Here is a 23669-nt window from a genome sequence, read left to right as displayed (position 1 = left end):
GGGGTAACGCTCATTCCTTTGACGATAAACGTGAACCAAAACCGCGACTCGTCAGTGAAGAACACTTTTTGCCAGTCCTGTCTGGTCCAGCGACGGTGGGTTTGTGCCCATAAGCGACGTTGTTTCCGGTGATGTCTGGTGAGGACCTGCCTTACTACAACAGGCCTACAAGCCCTCAGTCCAGCCTCTCTCAGCCTATTGCGGACAGTCTGATCACTGATGGAGGGATTGTACGTTCCTGGTGTAACTCGGGCAGTTGTTGTTGCCATCCTGTACCTGTCCTGCAGGTGTGATGTTCGGATGTACCGATCCTGTGCAGGTGTTGTTACACGTGGTCTGCCACGGCGAGGACGATCAGCTGTCCGTCCTGTAGCGCTGTTTTAGGTGTTTCACAGTATGGCCACATCATGCCTCCTTGCAGCATGCCTAAGGCATGTTCACGCAGATGAGCAGGGACCCTGGGCATCTTTCTTTTGGTGTTTTTCAGAGTCAGTAGAAAGGCCTCTTTAGTGTCCTAACTTTCCATAACTGTGACCTTAATTGCCTACCGTCTGTAAGCTGTTAGTGTCTTAACGACCGTTCCACAGGTGCATGTTCATTAATTGTTTATGGTTCATTGAACAAGCATGGAAAACAGAGTTTAAACCCTTTACAATGAAGATCTGTGAAGTTATTTGGATTTTTTACGAATTATCTTTGAAAGACAGGGTCCTTAAAAAGGGACGTTTCTTTTTTTTGCTGAGTTTATATAGAGAGGTGTTGAGGTATGAAAGAGGGAGCTGAGTGTGCAGTGGCCTGTGTAGCTATTATGTAAAAATAGGCTACGAAGCCTGTAGGGAGTAGCCAGGGAAGCTTGGTAGCTCCTCTCCTCTCCACTCAAAATCAGTATCAGCACCACTGGATCATCTGACCTAAACCTGTCACCACCAAGATGAATGGCTGTTTCTCTTTCCATGCTTATCCCTCCCTGCTGCTTACTTCACACAACACACACAGCAGGTCTATACATTAACAGACACTACCCACACATAAATACACAAAGCCACACATTCACTGAGAGGAATAATACATTTACTCTGGTATGTAAGAGGCATCTGTCCCAGCGTAGCATGGAAAGATCTGTCCTATATGTAGGCCCGTCTTTTGAAATGTGATGTGAGGAAAACATAAAATGGCCATTCTATAGTCCTTCCCATATGGCCCTGGTGGTGGTGCCTGATCCAATTTGGCATTTTGGCCCTAGAGACTACTTATCGATCAGTTAACATGGCTAAAGCCTCATTTACATAAGCTCCGTCTAAATAATGAGCTCTAGTTCAGTACGATGTGAAAGACCTAAGTGTTGGACTGCGAGGAGAAACCTCAAAAGGAGACAAAAGGGGATTTTTCTATGTGACGTATTTTCCAGTCATTCCATTGAACAGCTAGCTAGCCTACATGTGGACTGGGCTGCTGTATGTTAACTCTAGACAATATCTGGGTTCACTGGCGTGCAGATATTCATTTAACTTTCTATTTCAGATAGATTCTTTACTTTCTAAATCAGACAACAGTCCTGTGAGTTCCTGTCTGAGTTTTGAGTGGTGGACCATTCTTGATACACACAGGAAACTGTTGAGTGTGAAAAACCCAGCAGCGTTGCAGTTCTTGACACAAACCGTTGTGCCTGGCACCTACTACCGTACCCTGTTCAAAGGCATTTAAATATTTTGCCTTGCCCATTTACCCTCTGAATGGCACACATACACAATCCATGTCTCAATTGTCTCCAGGCTTAAAGTGTAACTGACAGCATTTTAGCAACATGAAATCTTAGCTATTCCTAAACACCCCCAGGAAGAAAACAACACAGTTTTTTAAAACATTCTTTGACAAGCGATCACTTAGATATGGTGATTTTCACGTTTTCATAAATTCTTAGAATGTTTGAGAATGACGTATACTAAGGCATTTGTGAAAATCCTATAGCAGTATAGAGTGGGAAAGCGGCAGTGCGTTTGGACAATTCATAGACACTGCAGTAAATAAAGCATCTGTCTCATCCAGGACTGGAGTCTATGCTGACCGGTGCACCATAGCCAATCAGAGCTACAGTAGGCCTTTACGCAAACAAGCCATTGCCACATAGGCCTGCTATCATTCACTTTGAACTAGTCTGTGTGTTACATACAGTTGTGACAGCTTGACTTTAGATCATTAGAATGCATTTGCCAAAAGCCACAAAATACACCTGAATGGATTTCTGCAAATATGTCACAACCACGGGAGTCCTCTTACATTTGGGAAACATACAATCGTATTGATCAAACAACCATAAAAAGGGAGGCTCTCAACAAGATCAAGAACTAATGCTAACCAGAGCAAGATTAGCTCAAATATAAATATATAAAGAACATTAGATAAACCCTCTCAAACTTTTTCAGCTAGTTGGCCGTCAAAATTGTACTGATAAACAATGGGCAATTGTAGCCTTTCATGTCCTTCTGCAGCTTGCCTGCCTGGCTAAAGTTGGCTAGCTTGCTATCTAGCTACTTCCAGACACAAATGAGAGAACACCTCACTCTGACCATTTTACTCACGCTAGCATAGCTGGTTAGCTAGGCTGTTTACATATCTAGAGTGTTCGTGACAAACAACTGTTTTTGCATATGTTGACTGACACCGGTCATATTCAGCAGGTTTGACGTAAATTCATCAGTTATTCTCAGTGATGTAAAGTACTTAAGTAAAAATACTTTAAAGAACTACTAAAGTAGATTTTTTGGAGTACCTGTACTTTAATTTTCTATTTATATTTTCCTAAAGAAAATAATGTACTTTTACGTCCCTAAAGGGTCCATGACACCCAGAAGTACTCGTTACATTTTGAATGCTTGTTTAATTCAAACACTTATCAAGAGAACATCCCTGCCTCTGATCTGGCGGACTCACTAAACGCAAATGCATCTTTTATAAATTATGTCTGAGTGTTGGAGTGTGCCCCTGGCTATCCGTAAATGTTAGAAACAAGAAAATGGTGCCATCTGGCTTGCTTAATATAAGGAATTTGAAATGATTTATACATTTACTTTTGATACTTAAGTATACTTAGAACCAAATACTTTTAGTCTTTTGGTCAAGTAGTATTGTACTGGGTGACTTCCACTTTTACATGAGTAACTTTCTATTAAGGTACTTTTTACTCAAGTATTGACAATTAGAAACTTTTTCCACCACCAGTTATTCAGCGCATTGGCACACACAGACGAGAGTGCTCTGAAATCGGAGAAGATAGCCCGAGTGCATTTGCGAACGCAAGACCTATGCTAACTGGATAACAGTCGTTCAAGTTCTTGTTAGCTAACTAAATGACGCCTGCACCTCTAGCTGAGTATAGCCACCGAAAAACGATATGAGGGGGAAAAGTAATTCACTCACTCCTCCAATGACATGACATGACATCCTCCTAGCAGCTAGCTAGCTATCTAGCTAACGTTAGGCTCCGTGTTATTAGCTTGCTACAAAAATAGATACACTAGCCTATTAGCCACATTATGACTGACTTGTGATCATTGCCCTTGCTAGTTTGATTGTATTGACATTCCCAGCCTTAGTAACATTCGTCAGGTCTATTGAGCCATTGAAACTGAAACAGTGCGTCCCGAATTGGAGGCAGCAAACAATGTACCAGGCCAGCTGTGATTTACAACCTGGTAATCTTTTTTGGACAATCAAGAAATGTATTGGTGAATTATATTAAGCATGCATTGAACTGCATCCATCTAGGCTGCCAACAATTTCTTAGTGTACGTCATGGAATGTTGAGTCAAATATAATCTATTTTTAAAACTTCTTATGAAGATGGTTATGTAACATAAACTGGAAATTTGATATGTTTGACTTGATATTCTGATTGTCTGTTTGTTTCATACATGCAAAGTAGTTCAAACACAATCAGTTCCACTTTAAAAATCCTTCATAAACCTGTCTCCTCTCCTTCATCTGCACTGATTGAAGTGGATTTAACAAGTGGCAAAAATAAGGGATCATAGCTTTCACCTGGATTCACCTGGTGAGTCTATGTCATGGAAAGAGCAGGTGTGCTTAATGTTTTGTACACTCAGTGTATAGTAGCACAATCACATTGACAGATGAGAGAATATCTAAAAAAGCAGTGTTACAGTGGTGCAATAGGGAACTAGCGGTGTTACAGTGGTGCAGTAGGTTACTAGTGGTGTTACACTGGTTTAGTAAGTTACTAGTGATGTTACGGTGGTGCAGTAGGTTACTAGTGGTGTTACACTGGTTTAGTAAGTTACTAGTGATGTTACGGTGGTGCAGTAGGTGACTAGTGGTGTTACAGTGGTGTAGTAGATTAAAAGTGGTGTTACAGTGGCGGAGTAGGTTACTAGTGGTGTCACAGCGGTGTAGTAGGAGACAACTGGTATAGCAGGTCACTAGTGGTGTTACAGTGGTGTAGTAGATTACTAGTGGCGTTACAGTGGTGGAGTAGGTTACTAGTGGTCATACAGTAGTGTACTAGGTTACTAGTGGTGTTATAGTGGTAAAGTAGGTTACTAGTGGTGTTACAGTTGTGTAGTATGTGACTAGTGGTGTTACAGTGGTGTAATATATTACTTGTGGTGTTACAATGTGAAGTAGGTGACTAGTGGTGTTACAGTTGTGTAGTATGTGACTAGTGGTGTTACAGTGGTGAAGTAGTTCACTAGTGGTGTTACACTGGTTTAGTAGGTGATAGGTGTTAGGTGTTACAGTGGTGTAATATATTACTTGTGGTGTTACAATGTGAAGTAGGTTACTAGTGGTGGTACCGTGGTGTAATAGGTGTCTAGTGGTCTTAGTGTTGCAGTAGGTTACTAGTGGTGTAATAGACTACTAGAGGTGTTACAGTGGTGTAGTAGGTGGCTAGTTGTGTTACAGTGGTGTAGTAGATTACCAGTGATGTTACAGTGGTGTAGTAGGTTACCAGTTATGTTACAGTGGTGCAGTATGTTACTAGTGGTGTCACTAGTGGTATTATAGTGGTGTAGTAGGTGACTAGTGGTGTTACAGTGGTGTAGTAGGTGATTAGTGGTGATACAGTGGTGTAGTTTGTTGACTAGTGATATTAAAGTGGTGTAGTAGGTGACTAACTGTGTTACAGTGGTGCAGAAGGTGACAAGTGGTGTTATAGTGGTGTAGTACGTGACTAGTGGTGTTACAGTGGTGCAATAAGTGACTAGTGGTGTTAGAGTGGTGTAGTAGGTCACTACTGGTGTTATAGTTGGGTAAAAAGTGACAAGTGGTGTTACAGTGGTGTAGTAGGTGACTACGGGTATAGCAGGTTACTAGTGGTGTTACAGTGGTGTAGTAGGTTACTAGTGGTGTTACAGTGGTGTAGTAGGTTACTAGTGGTGTAACAGTAGTGAAAAAGGTGACTAGTGGTGTTACAGTTGTGTAGTAGGTTACTAGTGGTTATACAGTGATGTACTAGGTTACTAGTGATGTTACAGTGGTGTAGTAGGTTACTAGTGGTGTTACAGTGGTGTAGTAGGTTAATACTGGTGTTACAGTGGTGTAGCAGGAGACAAGTGATGATACAGTGGTATAGTAGATTACTTGTGGTTATACAGTGATGTACTAGGTTACTAGCGGCATTACAGTGGTAAAGTAGGTTACTAGTGTTGTTACTGTGGTGTAGTAGGTTAATAGTGATGATACAGTGGTGAAAAAGGTGACTAGTGGTGTTACAGTTGTGTAGTAGGTTACTCGTGGTTATACAGTGATGTACTAGGTTACTAGTGATGTTACAGTGGTGTAGTAGGTTACTAGTGATGTTACAGTGGTGTAGTAGGTTAATATTGGTGTTACAGTGGTGTAGCAGGAGACAAGTGATGATACAGTGGTGTAGTAGGTTACTAGTGATTTTACAGTGGTGTAGTAGGTGAGGTGACTAGTGGCGTTACAGTGGTGAAGTAGGTCACAACTGGTTTTACAAAGGTGTAGTAGGTGACTAGTGAATTTACAGTGGTGTAGTAGGTTACTAGTGATGCTACAGTGGTGCAGTAGGTTACTAGTGGTGATGTAGATGACTAGTGTTGTTACAGTGGTGTAGTAGGTGACTAGTGGTGTTACAGTGGTTTAGTAGGTGACTAGTGGTGTTACAGTGGTGTAGTAGGTGACTAATGGTGTTACCGTGGTGTAATAGGTGACTAGTGGTCTTAGTGTTGTAGTAGGTTACTATAGGTGTTGTAGATTACTATTGTTGTTACAGTGGTGTAGTAGGTTACTAGTGGTGTTACAGTGGTGTAGTAGGTTACTAGTGGTGTTACAGTGGTGCAATAGGTGACTAATGGTGTTACCGTGGTGTAATAGGTGACTAGTGGTCTTAGCATTGTAGTCAGTTACTATTGGTGTAGTAGGTTACTAGTGGTGTTACTGTGGTGTAGTAGGTTACTAGTGGTGTTACAGTGGTGCAGTAGGTGACTAGTAATGTTACAATGGTGTAGTAGGTGAAGAGTGGTGTTATAGCGGGGTAGAATGTTACTAGTGGTGCTACAGTGGTGTAGTAAATTACTACTGATTGTACAGTGGTGTAGTAGGTTACTATTGGTGTAGTAGATTACTAGTGTTGTTACAGTGGTGTGGTAGGTTACTATTGGTGTTACAGTGGTGTAGTAGGTTACTATTGGTGTTACAGTGGTGTAGTAGGTTACTATTGGTGTAGTAGATGATTAGTGGTGTTACAGTGGTTTAGTATGTGACTAGTGGTGTTACAGTGGTGTAGTAGGTGACTAATGGTGTTACCGTGGTGTAATAGGTGACTAGTGGTCTTAGCATTGTAGTCGGTTACTATTGGTGTTGTAGATTACTAGTTTTGTTACAGTGTTGTAGTAGGTTACTAGTGGTGTTACAGTGTTGTAGTAGGTTACTAGTGGTGTTACAGTGGTGAAGTAGTTTACTAGTGGTGTTACAGAAGAGTAGTATGTTACTAGTGATGTTACAGTGGTTTAGTAGGTGACTAATGGTGTTACAGTGGTGTAATAGGTGACTAGTGGTCTTAGTGTTGCAGTAGGTTACTATTGGTGTTGTAAATTACTAGTGTTGTTACATTGGTGTAGTAGGTTACTAGTGGTGTTACAGTGGTGTAGTAGGTTACTATTGGTGTAGTAGATTACTAGTGTTGTTACAGTGGTGTAGTAGGTTACTATTGGTGTTGTAGATTACTAATGTTGTTACAGTGGTGTAGTAGGTTACTAGTGGTGTTACAGTGGTGTAGTAGGTTACTATTAGTGTTACAGTGGTGTAGTAGGTTACTATTGGTGTAGTAGATTACTAGTGTTGTTACAGTGGTGTAGTAGGTTACTATTGGTGTAGTAGATTACTAGTGTTGTTACAGTGGTGTAGTAGGTTACTATTGGTGTTATAGTGGTGTAGTAGGTTACTAGTGGTGTTACAGTGGTGCTTTAGGTTACTAGTGGTGTTACAGTGGTGTAATAGGTTGCTATTGGTGTTGTAGATTACTAATGTTGTTACAGTGGTGTAGTAGGTTACTATTGGTGTTGTATATAACTAATGGTGTTACAGTGGAGTAGTAGGTCACTATTGGTGTTGTAGATTACTAATGTTGTTTCAGTGGTGTAGTAGGTTACTAGTGGTGTTACAGTGGTGTAGTAGGTTACTAGTGGTGTTACAGTGGTGTAGTAGGTTACTAGTGGATTTACAGTGGTGCAGTAGGTTACTATTGGTGTTACAGTGGTGTAGTAGGTTACTAGTGGTGTTACAGTGGTGTAGAAGGTTACTAGAGGATTTACAGTGGTGCAGTAGGTTACTAGTGGTGTTACAGTGGTGTAGTAGGTTACTAGTGGATTTACAGTGTTGTTTTAGGTTACTAGTGGTGTTATAGTGGTGTAGTAGGTTGCTATTGGTGTTGTAGATTACTAATGTTGTTACAGTGGTGTAGTAGGTCACTATTGGTGTTGTAGATTACTAATGGTGTTACAGTGGTGTAGTAGGTTACTATTGGTGTTGTAGATTACTAGTGTTGTTACAGTGGTGTGGTAGGTTACTATTGGTGTTACAGTGGTGTAGTAGGTTACTATTGGTGTTACAGTGGTGTAGTAGGTTACTATTGGTGTAGTAGATGATTAGTGGTGTTACAGTGGTTTAGTATGTGACTAGTGGTGTTACAGTGGTGTAGTAGGTGACTAATGGTGTTACCGTGGTGTAATAGGTGACTAGTGGTCTTAGCATTGTAGTCGGTTACTATTGGTGTTGTAGATTACTAGTTTTGTTACAGTGTTGTAGTAGGTTACTAGTGGTGTTACAGTGGTGAAGTAGTTTACTAGTGGTGTTACAGAAGAGTAGTATGTTACTAGTGATGTTACAGTGGTTTAGTAGGTGACTAATGGTGTTACAGTGGTGTAATAGGTGACTAGTGGTCTTAGTGTTGCAGTAGGTTACTATTGGTGTTGTAAATTACTAGTGTTGTTACATTGGTGTAGTAGGTTACTAGTGGTGTTACAGTGGTGTAGTAGGTTACTATTGGTGTAGTAGATTACTAGTGTTGTTACAGTGGTGTAGTAGGTTACTATTGGTGTTGTAGATTACTAATGTTGTTACAGTGGTGTAGTAGGTTACTAGTGGTGTTACAGTGGTGTAGTAGGTTACTATTGGTGTTACAGTGGTGTAGTAGGTTACTATTGGTGTTGTAGATTACTAATGTTGTTACAGTGGTGTAGTAGGTTACTAGTGGTGTTACAGTGGTGTAGAAGGTTACTAGTGGTGTTACAGTGGTGTAGTAGGTTACTATTGGTGTAGTAGATTACTAGTGTTGTTACAGTGGTGTAGTAGGTTACCATTGGTGTTGTAGATTACTAGTGTTGTTACAGTGGTGTAGTAGGTTACTAGTGGTGTTACAGTGGTGTAGTAGGTTACTATTGATGTTACAGTGGTGTTTTAGGTTACTAGTGGTGTTATAGTGGTGTAGTAGGTTACTAGTGGTGTTACAGTGGTGATCTGGGTTACTAGTGGTGTTATAGTGGTGTAGTAGGTTACTTGTGGTGTTACCGTGGTGTAGTAGGTTACTAGTGATGCTACAGTGGTGTAGTAGGTTACTTGTGGTGTTACCGTGGTGTAGTAGGTGACTAGTGGTCTTAGCATTGTAGTCGGTTACTATTGGTGTTGTAGATTACTAGTTTTGTTACAGTGTTGTAGTAGGTTACTAGTGGTGTTACAGTGGTGAAGTAGTTTACTAGTGGTGTTACAGAAGAGTAGTATGTTACTAGTGATGTTACAGTGGTGTAGTAGGTGACTAATGGTGTTACAGTGGTGTAATAGGTGACTAGTGGTCTTAGTGTTGCAGTAGGTTACTATTGGTGTTGTAAATTACTAGTGTTGTTACATTGGTGTAGTAGGTTACTAGTGGTGTTACAGTGGTGTAGTAGGTTACTATTGGTGTAGTAGATTACTAGTGTTGTTACAGTGGTGTAGTAGGTTACTATTGGTGTTGTAGATTACTAATGTTGTTACAGTGGTGTAGTAGGTTACTAGTGGTGTTATAGTGGTGTAGTAGGTTACTATTGGTGTTATAGTGGTGTAGTAGGTTACTATTGGTGTAGTAGATTACTAGTGTTGTTACAGTGGTGTAGTAGGTTACTATTGGTGTTACAGTGGTGTAGTAGGTTACTATTGATGTTACAGTGGTGTTTTAGGTTACTAGTGGTGTTATAGTGGTGTAGTAGGTTACTAGTGGTGTTACAGTGGTGCTTTAGGTTACTAGTGGTGTTACAGTGGTGTAATAGGTTGCTATTGGTGTTGTAGATTACTAATGTTGTTACAGTGGTGTAGTAGGTTACTATTGGTGTTGTAGATTACTAATGTTGTTTCAGTGGTGTAGTAGGTTACTAGTGGTGTTACAGTGGTGTAGTAGGTTACTAGTGGTGTTACAGTGGTGTAGTAGGTTACTAGTGGATTTACAGTGGTGCAGTAGGTTACTATTGGTGTTACAGTGGTGTAGAAGGTTACTAGAGGATTTACAGTGGTGCAGTAGGTTACTAGTGGTGTTACAGTGGTGTAGTAGGTTACTAGTGGATTTACAGTGTTGTTTTAGGTTACTAGTGGTGTTATAGTGGTGTAGTAGGTTGCTATTGGTGTTGTAGATTACTAATGTTGTTACAGTGGTGTAGTAGGTCACTATTGGTGTTGTAGATTACTAATGGTGTTACAGTGGTGTAGTAGGTTACTAGTGGTGTTGTAGATTACTAATGTTGTTACAGTGGTGTAGTAGGTTACTAGTGGTGTTACAGTGGTGTAGTAGGTTACTAGTGGTGTTACAGTGGTGTAGTAGGTTACTATTGGTATAGTAGATTACTAGTGTTGTTACAGTGGTGTAGTAGGTTACCATTGATGTTGTAGATTACTAGTGGTGTTACAGTGGTGTAGTAGGTTACTAGTGGTGTTACAGTGGTGTAGTAGGTTACTATTGGTGTTACAGTGGTGTAGTAGGTTACTATTGGTGTAGTAGATTACTAGTGTTGTTACAGTGGTGTAGTAGGTTACTAGTGGTGTTACAGTGGTGTAGTAGGTTACTATTGATGTTACAGTGGTGTTTTAGGTTACTAGTGGTGTTATAGTGGTGTAGTAGGTTACTAATGGTGTTACAGTGGTGATCTGGGTTACTAGTGGTGTTATAGTGGTGTAGTAGGTTACTTGTGGTGTTACCGTGGTGTAGTAGGTTACTAGTGATGCTACAGTGGTGTAGTAGGTTACTTTTGGTGTTACCGTGGTGTAGTAGGTTACTATTGGTGTTGTAGATTACTAATGGTGTTACAGTGGTGTAGTAGGTTACTATTGGTGTTGTAGATTACTAATGTTGTTACAGTGGTGTAGTAGGTTACTAGTGGTGTTACAGTGGTGTAGTAGGTTACTAGTGGTGTTACAGTGGTGTAGTAGGTTACTATTGGTATAGTAGATTACTAGTGTTGTTACAGTGGTGTAGTAGGTTACTATTGGTGTTGTAGATTACTAATGTTGTTACAGTGGTGTAGTAGGTTACTAGTGGTGTTACAGTGGTGTAGTAGGTTACTATTGGTGTTACAGTGGTGTAGTAGTACTATTGGTGTAGTAGATTACTAGTGTTGTTACAGTGGTGTAGTAGGTTACTAGTGGTGTTACAGTGGTGTAGTAGTACTATTGGTGTAGTAGATTACTAGTGTTGTTACAGTGGTGTAGTAGGTTACTAGTGGATTTACAGTGGTGTAGTAGGTTACTAGTGGTGTTACAGTGGTGCAGTAGGTTACTATTGGTGTTACAGTGGTGTAGTAGGTTACTAGTGGTGTTACAGTGATGTAGTAGATTACTAGTGGATTTACAGTGCTGCAGTAGGTTACTAGTGGTGTTACAGTGGATTTACAGTGGTGCAGTAGGTTACTAGTGGTGATACAGTGGTGTAGTAGGTTACTAGTGGATTTACAGTGGTGCAGTAGGTTACTAGTGGTGTTACAGTGGTGTAGTAGGTTACTAGTGGATTTACAGTGGTGCAGTAGGTAACTAGTGGTGTTACAGTGGTATAGTAGGTTACTAGTGGTGTTACAGTGGTGTAGTAGGTTACTAGTGGTGTTACAGTGGTGTAGTAGGTGAAAAGTGGTGCTACAGTGGTGTAGTAAGTTACTAGTGACTTTACAGTGGTGTAGTAGGTTACTAGTGGTGTTAAAGTGGTGTAGTAGGTTACTACTGGTGTAGTAGGTTACTAGTGGTGTTACAGTGGTGTAGTAGGTTACTAGTGGTGTTACATTGGCGTAGTAGGTTAATAGTGATTTTACAGTGGTCTAGTAGGTTACTAGTGGTGTTACAGTGGTGTAGTAGGTGACTCATGGTATAGAATTTCACTAATGGTGTTACAGTGGTGAAGTAGGTGACTCATGGTATAGAATTTCACTAATGGTGTTACAGTGGTGAAGTAGGTGACTAGTGGTGTTATAGTGGGGTAGTAGATTACTACTGGTGTTACAGTTGTGTAGTAGGTGACTAGTGGTGTTACAGTGGTGTACTAGATAACCAGTGATGTTATAGTGGTGTAGTAGTTTACTAGTGATGTTACAGTGATGTAGTAGGTTCCAAGTGATTTTACAGTGGTGTAGTAGGTTACTAGTGGATTTACAGTGTTGTAGTGGGTTACTAGTTGTGTTAAAGTGGTGCAGTGGGTTACTAGTGATGTTACGGTAGTGTAGTAGGTTACTAGTGGTGTTACAGTGGTGTAGTAGGTTACTAGTGGTGTTGGAGTGGTGTAGTAGGTTACTAGTGGTGTTACAGTGGTGTAGTAGGTTACTAGTGGTGTTACAGTGGTGTAGTAGGTTACTAGTGGTGTTACAGTGGTGTAGTAGGTGACTAGTGGTGTTACAGTGGTGTAGTAGGTTACTAGTGGTGTTAAAGTGGTGCAGTAGGTTACTAGTGGTGTGGCTGCTCTCACCATTCTCATCCAGGGAGAAGTCATCCTGGGCGTAGCGGAACTTCTCTGGGCCACAGGCAATGAAGACATCATCATCACCAAAGAAATCCTGAAGACAGGTGACCTGGTGGAGCAGAGAAATACGGGACCATGTGAGAATGCAGCTCTGCGACAATGCATACATACAATTCAGTGGGATCTTAACATGACATATCAGATATAAAATACATTAATCTTTGACCCTGACCAGTCTGATATCTCAGCACTACCACCTCCTTGACTCTGCACTTTTCTCCAGGTCACATCATGTCACTAACAGCATTACAGTAATAGCAACACACAGATAGAGCAAAGAAATTCAGCAGCCAGTGTGTGCCCCACAAAGAGGGTCTTATACTGCATTAACATTCTCAAGTTCGCTAAACTGCTTTTAAAATGCTGACTGTGTGTTAATTAAAAAAGATAATGCACGTGCATTCAACCACGACAAAACGTTGCCCATAATTGTGCGAGGTTTGAGATTAGTGAATAGCTGTGGGGCTAGCTCGTAGAATGATCTAAAATCCTGGGTTTAATACCGCTTAAATTAGAGATGGTTGTTGACGAGAAAAATCTGTGGCTGGTAAAGGACTAAGACACGGGAGATAATACGACTGCAACATCCTACTTTACATAAAGAGCTATTATTAGGATGAACGGACATTTTTAGTATAAGGAGACAAAGGTGAACTTATCTAAGATTTCATCTAATGAGTCAGACCTCCTTCAGCCTTTGCTGGAGTCCAACAGCAGACAAAAACTCTCCCACAATCGGTTGTATTCAGCCAACGAAAGAAAGCTGGTTGTATTGAGTACTCTTGGCACGTTAGCATGGCTACTAGAGCCAAACATGTCCCAATCACACACGGTCCAACGTTACTGAGTCTTTAATAATGACTAATAATTGTGTATCACAGAGCTCAGTTTCACCCAGTCCTCTAAGGGGTCTGATCCCCTTCACTGCAGCTGTTCACGTCAGAAGCTACTTACTGGACAGATGTCTCGGGCCACACCCACCTTTCACTCATGACCCTCCAATAGAAAAGCCCTGTTACTGGAACTAGCAGGTTTATTAGGCCCTCCCCCGCCTCACATTCAAAACACAGTCTTCCTCTCTGGTCTCCCGGTGACAGGCGTCCAAGGGGCCAGGCCACGCCCCCGAGGTTCAGAACCTGGAGGGTAATACCCAGGATACATCACATCACAACCTTCTTTGTGACACACTTCTAAACTATGAGCTGATGCTAATTCTGGAGCACCCCACCCCAGCAGCTGCCTTGATGCTTGTCGCTACTGGAGGAGTGTCTGGTCTGTATGGCGTCTGCCAGCTGTACCTCCTCCATGTCCCACGGGTCCAGGCCATAGACAGGGGGCAGGAGTGGCACATATCCCTAGGGTAGTGATGAAATTACTATATATAATCCCATTATTATTGCTTTTTCATTGTAGACCACTAATTAACTCACCCAGTCTTTCAGTTTATCATTAAACAGTCAATATTGTGGGCGTAAAATGTTTGTTTTTGTTATTTTTATTATCTTCAATCCTACAATTGCCATGTGGAATTTAGCAGGAATGTAGCTATAATGGGGACATTTTAAGGATGCCTCTCGGGCTGTCAATCATGTGTCAGATGTGAAGCGTGATGGGGTATGCCAGCCCTCCACCCAGCCCCCACCACATCTCTAGGTGGTGCTAATGGAGAGGGGATGTAAATGAAGTCTTTGGTGGTCTCTGGGGGGTCTGTGTGTCAATCCCTCTGATGACAACAGCCCATCAAGGCTGGCTGGGCTCCCCAGCTACACTGCTAATGATGGGGGCCGAGGGGGCTAAGCAGGACACAGGGCCCTATGAGGGAGGCCAAACTTGACTATGGTTCATAACAGTCTCTCTCTGTCCATCCCCCACACCCAACCCCCATGCTTTTGTTTAGGGTCAGGACGAGGCAGAGGTCATTAGAGTGATGACAATACAACAGACTGAAGAAAGGAGCGATACTGTAGAACTGCTTAGAAGACTGAGAAACATTTAGTGAAAATATAATGGTCTGTAGAAACTCAGCTTTTCATATACCACTTTATGATCCTGGACACGATAAGATCCTGGACATGATAAAATCCTGGACATGATAAGATACTGGACACGATAAGATCCTGGACACGATAAGATCCTGGACATGATAAGATCCTGGACACGATAAGATCCTGGACATGATAAGATCCTGGACATGATAAGATCCTGGACATGATAAGATCCTGGACATGATAAGATCCTGGACATGATAAGATACTGGACACGATAAGATCCTGGACACGATAAGATCCTGGACATGATAAGATCCTGGACACGATAAGATCCTGGACATGATAAGATCCTGGACACGATAAGATCCTGGACACGATAAGATCCTGGACACGATAAGATCCTGGACATGATAAGATCCTGGACACGATAAGATCCTGGACACGATAAGATCCTGGACATGATAAGATCCTGGACATGATAAGATCCTGGACACGATAAGATCCTGGACATGATAAGATCCTGGACATGATAAGATACTGGACACGATAAGATCCTGGACACGATAAGATCCTGGACACGATAAGATCCTGGACACGATAAGATCCTGGACATGATAAGATCCTGGACACGATAAGATCCTGGACACGATAAGATCCTGGACACGATAAGATCCTGGACACTGTTATTTTGTGAAGGAATCCATTTCTGAGAAAAACATTGTAACTCATAGCCAGCGAGAAGCCTCTTGGAAACCAGCTGTGGTGTGTGGATGTGGGATGAATAGAAAACATATTAAGCGTATTACTGGGTTGCTGCAGTAATGGAAATACAATACTCCAAACCACAGGAAGGCCCAGATAGTCAGCCTTTTCTTTCCAGAGATCAGGTCATAAGGCACTACTATTACCACCAGGGAAGTAAGTCTGTCTCACTATTGAAAAGCACTACTTCATCACCTAATACAACTGAATGTTTATGTCTGTGCTCAGACATGAGTGCAGCCACTGCTGTAAAGTGCTATTGACAGCCCGCTCAGCACACCAGTGTGCTTTACACTAGAGGAACTGTCATGTCATCCAGTGTGACAGCCACTCTGTGTGTGGATTTGTGCTGACAAATGCATAGAGCTAATTGACTGCAGAGCTCCTGATTATGAAGATGCCTGTCTGATCTGACAGCACTGTTACTGTGACACACATGGCCTAGGAAGGTTCAGGAGGGACAGGGACAGTAGTAGAGGGAGAGAAACATTCGAAGAGGGAAAGGGACAGGCACCAGGAGTGAAGGGGGACCTGGGGACAAAGTCAGGGTCCTTGCTATCTGGGATCCTTGGGAGGTCCCTACCCCTTTGAAGTTGAATGGTTAAATGGTTAAGGGTAAGGGTTAAGGTTAGGGTTAGGTAAGGGTTATGGTTAGGGTAAAGGTAAAGGTAGGCGTTAAGGTTAGGGTAAGGGTAGGGTTTAAAGTTAGGGTTAGGTTTTAGGCTAGGGATGTCTCAAGGGTGCCAGATAGCACTAACCCAAAGCAGGTCGGACGTCCCATTGGGAAAAACGGTAATTATGACGTCACTACAACTAGTTTTGCCCACTTGCTTGACCTGTCCTCCATCCTGTTTTGCTAAAGATGTCTTACAGAGAGAGAAAGAGCGAGAGAGCGATAGAAAGAGAGAGATGGTGTTGATGGGAGTCGAAGCAGATCAGGTCCGAGACAGCAGAGAGAATGACAAGATGCCTGTATACCAGGTTAATCCTGATTGGTCTGGCTTCCACCAGCTCATATAAGGACCTGTGTCACGCTAGCCAAGGTAAGGTGGGGCCACTGACCCTTTTCTGTCAACTCCTGTCACCCCTCAGCCCTGCAGATACCACAGCTTACACTGACCAACCAACCAATCACAACCGTCAGCCAGGCAGACACCACAGTTTACACTGACCAGCCAGCCAACACATCTCACTACTTATGAGGAGGACAGGGGCCAATCAGAGACACGGTGTACACTTACTTACACTAAGATCAAATATCTATTTGGAGATACTATATGGGTCATTTCAGCCATACTTTTGTTTTCTCTTGACTCTTATTAAAGTACTTATCCAGAGAGATTGCAGTTGTCCCCTTTTTCAAGTCAATACATCCCAACTGCTGTGTCTGTACTTACGGTGTAGTATAAATGCATTGATACTAAATCATATCTAAATATACCCTGACATCCAGCTAAATCTGTTCGTAAACCCTCCTATTCCAAGGATAATAGTGGGTCTGAGAGAGATGATTCTCCAGATATCACATCTCTACATCTATATTAATGGCTTTGCTTAGGGCTTTCTCCTTGCAGGGCAAGGGTCGCATTGCCAAGCAGTGAGAGTGAACGGTTCAGGAGCACAGTAGCGCTGTAGGATGAGGCTGTTGCTGACAGGGCAGCAGACAGTGGTGATGTGATGTGATCTGAGTGGATGGGAGAGAGAGCGCCCCGCAAAAATGGACCAGGGAGGAGGGGGTGACCTTCAAACGTGGATGAGCCTGTCAGACTCGCCACCAGCACAGTAGACACACACACAGAACTGGAGCCAGAGACTGTCTAGAGCTAGGTCACCAACAAACAATATCAGACACCATCTAAAAAAAAGAAGACAGAGACTGTAGCCTGAATAGAGGAACACACAAAAGCAGTCCTCAGCGGCAGTACTGACATATCACCACACCACTCAGAGAGGGAGGGATCGAAGCTAAAGAGGAAAGGAAGTTTAAAACTGATGATGTGAGATGACAGGTTGATGGCAATGCATTATGTCTGAGTTCATGCAATTGCAGACAAGCCTTACTTACTCTTCTATTGTCCCAAGTCCCTTCTTCCTACTCTATAATTGGTCTGTGCTGTTGGATTAGTAGCTAACACTGTAACTTAAGACCTCCATTTCAGAGGGATGGGTGAATTAGCACTTAATGGGTTAATCCTGTAACCTACCGTATACCGGGGTGTTTGGAAATAGCCACGGGATGGTTTTAAAACACTGTCAACACCGTTGAAAATATTTCTTTGAAGTTTTTCAATCAATTGTCATATTTGTAGCTACTTTTTAAGGAAATACCTGCAGTCAGCGTGTGCAATATGTTAGGAGATAAAGCAGATCGCTTTCTTCATTTCACCATTATGATGCTTACCGTAGTTCCCCAGAACAGTGGAGCCAGTCACGTGTTTGTTTGTAAATAGCACAACGGGAGAAAGCGGGAGTAGGCGAGTCCAACCTTGTATTGACAGAGGTCCCATTTTATATTGAATGTTTAGTGTTTGTTTTTTTTTGTTGCTTCAATAGAGTGATCAGGGACGTGCCACTATAGTTTTCCTTCACAGAAAATACACCACCGTTCAAAAGTTTGGGGTCACTTAGAAATGTCCTTGTTTTTGATAGAAAAACACATTTTGTGTCCATTAAAATAACATCAAGTTGATCAGAATTGATCATGAGCTTACAATAAAACAGCAAAGTATTTTTTTTGAGAAAAATTATGCATGACCATCATATTTCTAATGTTTATCATAGAAAGAATGTAGCCAGCTACATTTGCTAACGTGAATTCTCATCCGAATGGAGAAGTGCAACTGAAGAACAACATTTGTCTGACGCCGAGCAGAAATTACAATAAGAAGCATTTTAGATCTGCATTTACAAAATGCAGCAAATATATTTCTTATGCTTTTTTTCTTTCCTGGGTAATAAAACGATAAATGCTGCGTTAAGTTTAACTTGCTAGTTATCTAAATAAGTGGCTGAATGGTTAAGGGCTCGTAAGTAAGCATTTCACGGTAACAACAACACCTGTTGTATTCGGCGCATGTGACAAATAAAATTTGATTTTTGATTTGATTTGAATTAATAAGGTGACGGGGCGTCATACTGTGTTAACTTTCTGCTGTGTTTGAGAAGTCAAAGCCCTTTGGATGAGTTATCTATATAGCTGCCACTGCTATCTTTAGATTTCTTCTCTGAGCAGAGCAGGCAGGCCTGTTGCCCTAGCAACTCCAGACTCCACACAGACACAGCGTGTACACATGGTGCTCCAGAGCCAATACTGATGTTTCTTCACACATGCATGCATCAAGACTTTGTTCAATTGCACAATGCCTCTCGTTCACATTCGCTTGTAAATGTCCAAACTCAAAACAAATGACATTCGGTAGCTCCAATTGTATAACTTCATGAGCTGGATTGCCTGTCTTTGCAATTCGTATATTTTGTTTTGCGCTCGTTAGGATATTTAGCTAGCAGCCTCCATGAAAATTCCATGAAAACACCCAATGGTCTACCTTGCATTTTTTGGCACCCCCTAGTGTACTAAGCAGGTAATAGTGTAAATCCTAGGATGAGAGAAGGAAGGTATGACCATATGAAAGTCTGGATACTGCTCCTAACATTGAACACAGTGGAGGAGTTATACAGCAGCTCTGTGTGTGTGTGTGTGTGTGTGTGTGTGTGTGTGTGTGTGTGTGTGTGTGTGTGTGTGTGTGTGTGTGTGTGTGTGTGTGTGTGTGTGTGTGGTTTTACTATCCTTGTGCGGAGCAGAAGTCCTCACAAGGAAAAATACCATTTTAGGCTTAGGGGTTAGGCTTTGGGTTAGGGTTGCAATTAGGGTTACGGTAAGAATTAAGGTTAGGGTTAGTTTTGGATTAAGCGTAGGGTTAGTGAAAATAGGATTTTGAATGGGAATACATTTGTTGGTCCCCACAAGGATAGTAAAACAAACATGTGTGTATGTGTGTGTGTGCGTGTGTGTGTGTGTGTGTGTGTGTGTTTTTTTTCTCTGAGTGATGAAGCACTGCACCAATACTGCCTGTGCCTGCATCCCCCCTCTCCTCTACGCATGGGGGAGTACTGGAGAGATTCACTGGGGGGGGGGGGGGAGACAGCCATATACCTTTCTGACAGACAGCCCCAATCTACAAACTGGCACATTACCATAATTACATTTACACTTCATCTAGAAACACATTGGAGCTTTAAGACCACTTGCACTCATAAAACATTGAGCAGGAAACACAAAATCAATGAGCAGGGTAACCATGGAAACAGACACACAGGCTCCACACAGTGCAGGGAGCCTGAGACTACAGTTTCCCAGTCCTGTATGTGTCGGTCTGTCCATCCCATTTAATCTCCGGTCTGGAGGTTTGGACAGAGATTCTCACTCCCTACCACTAAAGTATGTCCACTACAGCAGTCAAGGCGACTTCAGTATGCAGACCAGTCAAATGACTTCAGTATGCAGACCAGTCAAGGTTACACCATAGGACATTTACTACTGGAGGGCTTCCCAGAATTCAGCAGGTCATCTCTTGGGCACAGACTTCACATTGCAGCAACGCATCTTCTTCAGTCTTAAGAGACAACTGGCCACTTGGTGATTTGTATCCAAATCCGGCTTTAAACTTCTTCACAACAGTATCTCGGACCTGCCTGGTGTGTTCCTTGTTCTTCATGATGCTCTTTGCGCTTTTAACGGACCTCTGAGACTATCACAGTGCAGGTGCATTTATACGGAGACTTGATTACACACAGGTGGATTGTATTTATCATCATTAGTCATTTAGGTCAACATTGGATCATTCAGAGATCCTCACTGAACTTATGGAGAGAGTTTGCTGCACTGAAAGTAAAGGGGCTGAATAATTTTGCACGCCCAATTTTTCAGTTTTTGATTTGTTAAAAAAGTTTGAAATATCCAATAAATGTCGTTCCACTTCATGATTGTGTCCCACTTGTTGTTGATTCTTCACAAAAAAATACAGTTTTATATCTTTATGTTTGAAGCCTGAAATGTGGCAAAAGGTCGCAAAGTTCAAGGGGGCCGAATACTTTCGCAAGGCACTGTATGTGTTGTGATAATTGTGTTGTCTGCTCTATAGCCTGTTAGTTCAAACTATATGCCTTGACACCGTGATATATAGGCCTAAGACTGAGACAAGAAGAAGACACAGTGGCAAATGAATTCCACCACACCTTTGTTTCATCACAAAACCGGAGAGCTACCTCTGTCCAGTGAAGTCCACAAAGCATATTGCATGTAACAAACAGCATTGTCAAGCGAGTTAATGTTCCCGACATTTTCGGACCACTAAACAACTACTGATTTAGAACCACGGAGAGTTACCGCAAGTCACAAAGAAAACAGGAGCTGCCTCCACTATTCCAGCACCATTTCAACTTCAACATCATCAAATCACCTCTGCTTAGTTTAATACAGTGACAACTAAAAGATACCAAAACAATTTGGTCAACGTAAGCTAAATATGATGTGGATGTCCATGGTTCTGATTTCTGTGTGTGTGTGTGTGTGTGTTTGTGTGTGTGTGTGTGCACGTTTGTGCAAGTACAAACATGTTGACTCACCCTACTTGTAGAAAAACACCAATGCCATCCTCCTCTCTTTCATGTTGACGAAACAGTCTATCACTCTGTCATGCAGTACACACCTTTATGTTTTGTTGTCCTAGGCTACCTGGCTAAACTGCCTGCTCACTAGCCTAACTTTCTTTCATGCGCAATGTTAGCTAGTTAACATGAGCCTTCTACATGTAGCTACATACTGAACTTGCATCCTCTCAGTCCATGGGCACAACAATGTATGAATTAATGGTTGGATCAGAATCACTGTTATAATAATTGGCCAGTACGGAGAATTAAGTAAAACCACAGGTCCAAATCCCTATCTTCATCCATGGCTAATTTAGGAAAGGTCCAATTTTAGCCAGCCAGCAAGAGGACAACAACACAACAAGATGCAACTATTCAAGTTGTTTCAGTCTATGACGTATGCTCTCAATGCGATTTGATGGGAGTCACGCTTCCCTTGACACTTTGGTTTGGTGTGCCAGGACCATTCACATTTGAGCTCACTCAGTATAGCTCAACTCTGATTGGCTATTATTTTATACTTTTTTTTTAATCAAGGGAGGCCAAATGCTCACTGGCTTCCCTTGCATTCAATGCTATGGGAGGCAACAATGTTATACTCTTCAGGACCAGACAGCATCAGATAAATGAGCTACACATACAGAGACAGAGGGGCGCTGTTTCACTCACTCAGATGCTTTCTCCGGTGAGATACATTCAGCCTCTTGTGAATTGAAGGAAAATTGGCATTCCTTGGCATCCATGAATACATACCACTGGTGGAGGCACACCCAGGGGTGTTCATAGAATAGCTCTAGTCCTTTATATCACAGATCAGGTGATAGTGTTTCAGTTTGGTTGTTAGGTTCAAAACACTACTGTATACACTGAGTGTATCAAACATGAAGAGCACCTTCCTAATATTGAGCTGCACCCCCTTTTGCCCTCAGAACAGCCTCAATTCGTCGGGGCTTGGACTCTACAAGGTGTTGAAAGCGTTCCACAGGGATGCTGGCCCATGTTGACTCCAATGCTTCCCAGAGTTGAGTCAAGTTGGCTGGATGTCCTTTGTGTGGTGGACAATTCTTGATACACACAGGAAACTGTTGAGTGTGAAAAACCCAGAAGCATTGCAGTTCTTCACACACTCAAACCGGTGTGCCTGGCACCTACTACCATACCCAGTTAAAATGCACTTAAATCTTTTGTCTTGCCCGTTCACTCTCTGAATGGCACACATACGCAATGCATGTCTCAATTGTCTCAAAGCTTAAACATCCTTTAACCGGTCTCCTCCCCTTCATCTACACTGATTGAGGTGGATTTAACAAGTGACATCAATAAGGGATCATCACTTTCACCTGGATTCACCGGGTCAGTCTATGTCATGGAAAGAGCAGGTGTTCATATTGATTTGTATGTTTCTCTATATACACTCTATATACACTCTATACACACTCTATATACACTCTATATACACTCTATACACACTCTATATACACTCTATATACACTCTATATACACTCTATACACACTCTATACACACTCTATACACACTCTATATACACTCTATATACACTCTATATACACTCTATACACACTCTATATACACTCTATATACACTCTATATACACTCTATATACACTCTATACACACTCTATACACACTCTATACACACTCTATATACACTCTATATACACTCTATATACACTCTATATACACTCTATATACACTCTCTATAACCTAGAAGGCTTCGTTGGCTGTCCCCATAAGAGAACCCTTTGAAGAACCATTATTGGTTCCAGGTAGAAACCTTTTGGTTCCAGGTAAAAAAAAACTTTTGGGTTCAATGTAGAGCCCTTTCCACTTGGAACCGAAAAGGGTTCTCCTATGGGGACAGCTGACGAAGCCTTTTGGGAACCCTTTTATCTACGAGTGGAGAGCGCTGCAGCAGCTTCTACACACACAGCTGAAAGGTGAACGCATAGGACTGCATCTTCCCCCGTTGCTACGGCGACAGAGGATGTATGCTCGTTTTACAATGAACGGTTTGGTAGATATGTGGCCCATACAAATAAGGTCTAAATATTCCAGCGACACGTCTCACTATAACCTATTATACAGCATACAGCTAGGCTCCTATTGTAATGCTATGAGAAGACATCTATATGCGTTGCACATGAGCACAAATCTACCAATTGATCCATGCACTGCATGCTATACAGCACTTCTGCTTGAGGAAATTAATAGCAGTTATAATGGCACTAGAATCAGTTTTTGTCCTGTTCTGGCCCCTGGCTGTTTCCCCGGGGAGTTTCCTAGATCAACATAGACATATTCCTCCACCATACTGACCTGTCGTTCAGAGAATACCATGTGATTCAGTTGTTCTCTGACTGCAGACGAGGCACACTGCATTTTGCAGGCTGTATTTTGGTTACTGAATCTACATTATGAAGCCAGACAAAGAGGAAAAGAACAAAGCAATGGGATAGGTTCTAGGTCTCTAATTCTTGATGATCAACGTCCCTGTATTTCCTAAACAGAAACCAGTGACCAACAGAAAGCCCTGGCCAAGGACAGAGACAGCAAGGCTTCCACTAGGTGCCAACGTTGGTCTGAGACAAAACGAATAACCTCTTCAAAGGAAGAGAATCGGCAACAATGAGTCTGTTGACTGTAGCCTTTATGCAGTGTGACTGACTGGGATCTTGAAAGCAGACTAGTTACAGCAGAGGCAGAGGCTGAGCAGAGGGTGAGGCTGAGCAGAGGCTGAGCAGAGGGTGAGG

At 42.0% G+C, this 23669-nt stretch overlaps 1 protein-coding gene across 2 annotated transcripts in view; it reads right to left on the bottom strand.

Moving 5' to 3' along the window:
* LOC110534029 (neuronal migration protein doublecortin) overlaps positions 1-23669 on the bottom strand; it is a 76287-nt gene that overhangs the window by 8437 nt on the left and 44181 nt on the right. For both annotated transcript variants that reach the window (XM_036990428.1, XM_036990429.1), the window contains exon 4: positions 12449-12551. In XM_036990428.1, coding sequence (XP_036846323.1) covers positions 12449-12551 — 103 coding nt within the window. The remainder of the gene's footprint in view (positions 1-12448; positions 12552-23669) is intronic.

This window comes from Oncorhynchus mykiss, chromosome 10, assembly GCF_013265735.2.
Source record: "Oncorhynchus mykiss isolate Arlee chromosome 10, USDA_OmykA_1.1, whole genome shotgun sequence".
Classification (NCBI taxonomy): Eukaryota; Metazoa; Chordata; class Actinopteri; order Salmoniformes; family Salmonidae; genus Oncorhynchus; species Oncorhynchus mykiss.
The sequence above is the reverse complement of the archived record's forward strand: the minus strand, read 5'-3'. Positions and strand labels throughout refer to the sequence as shown.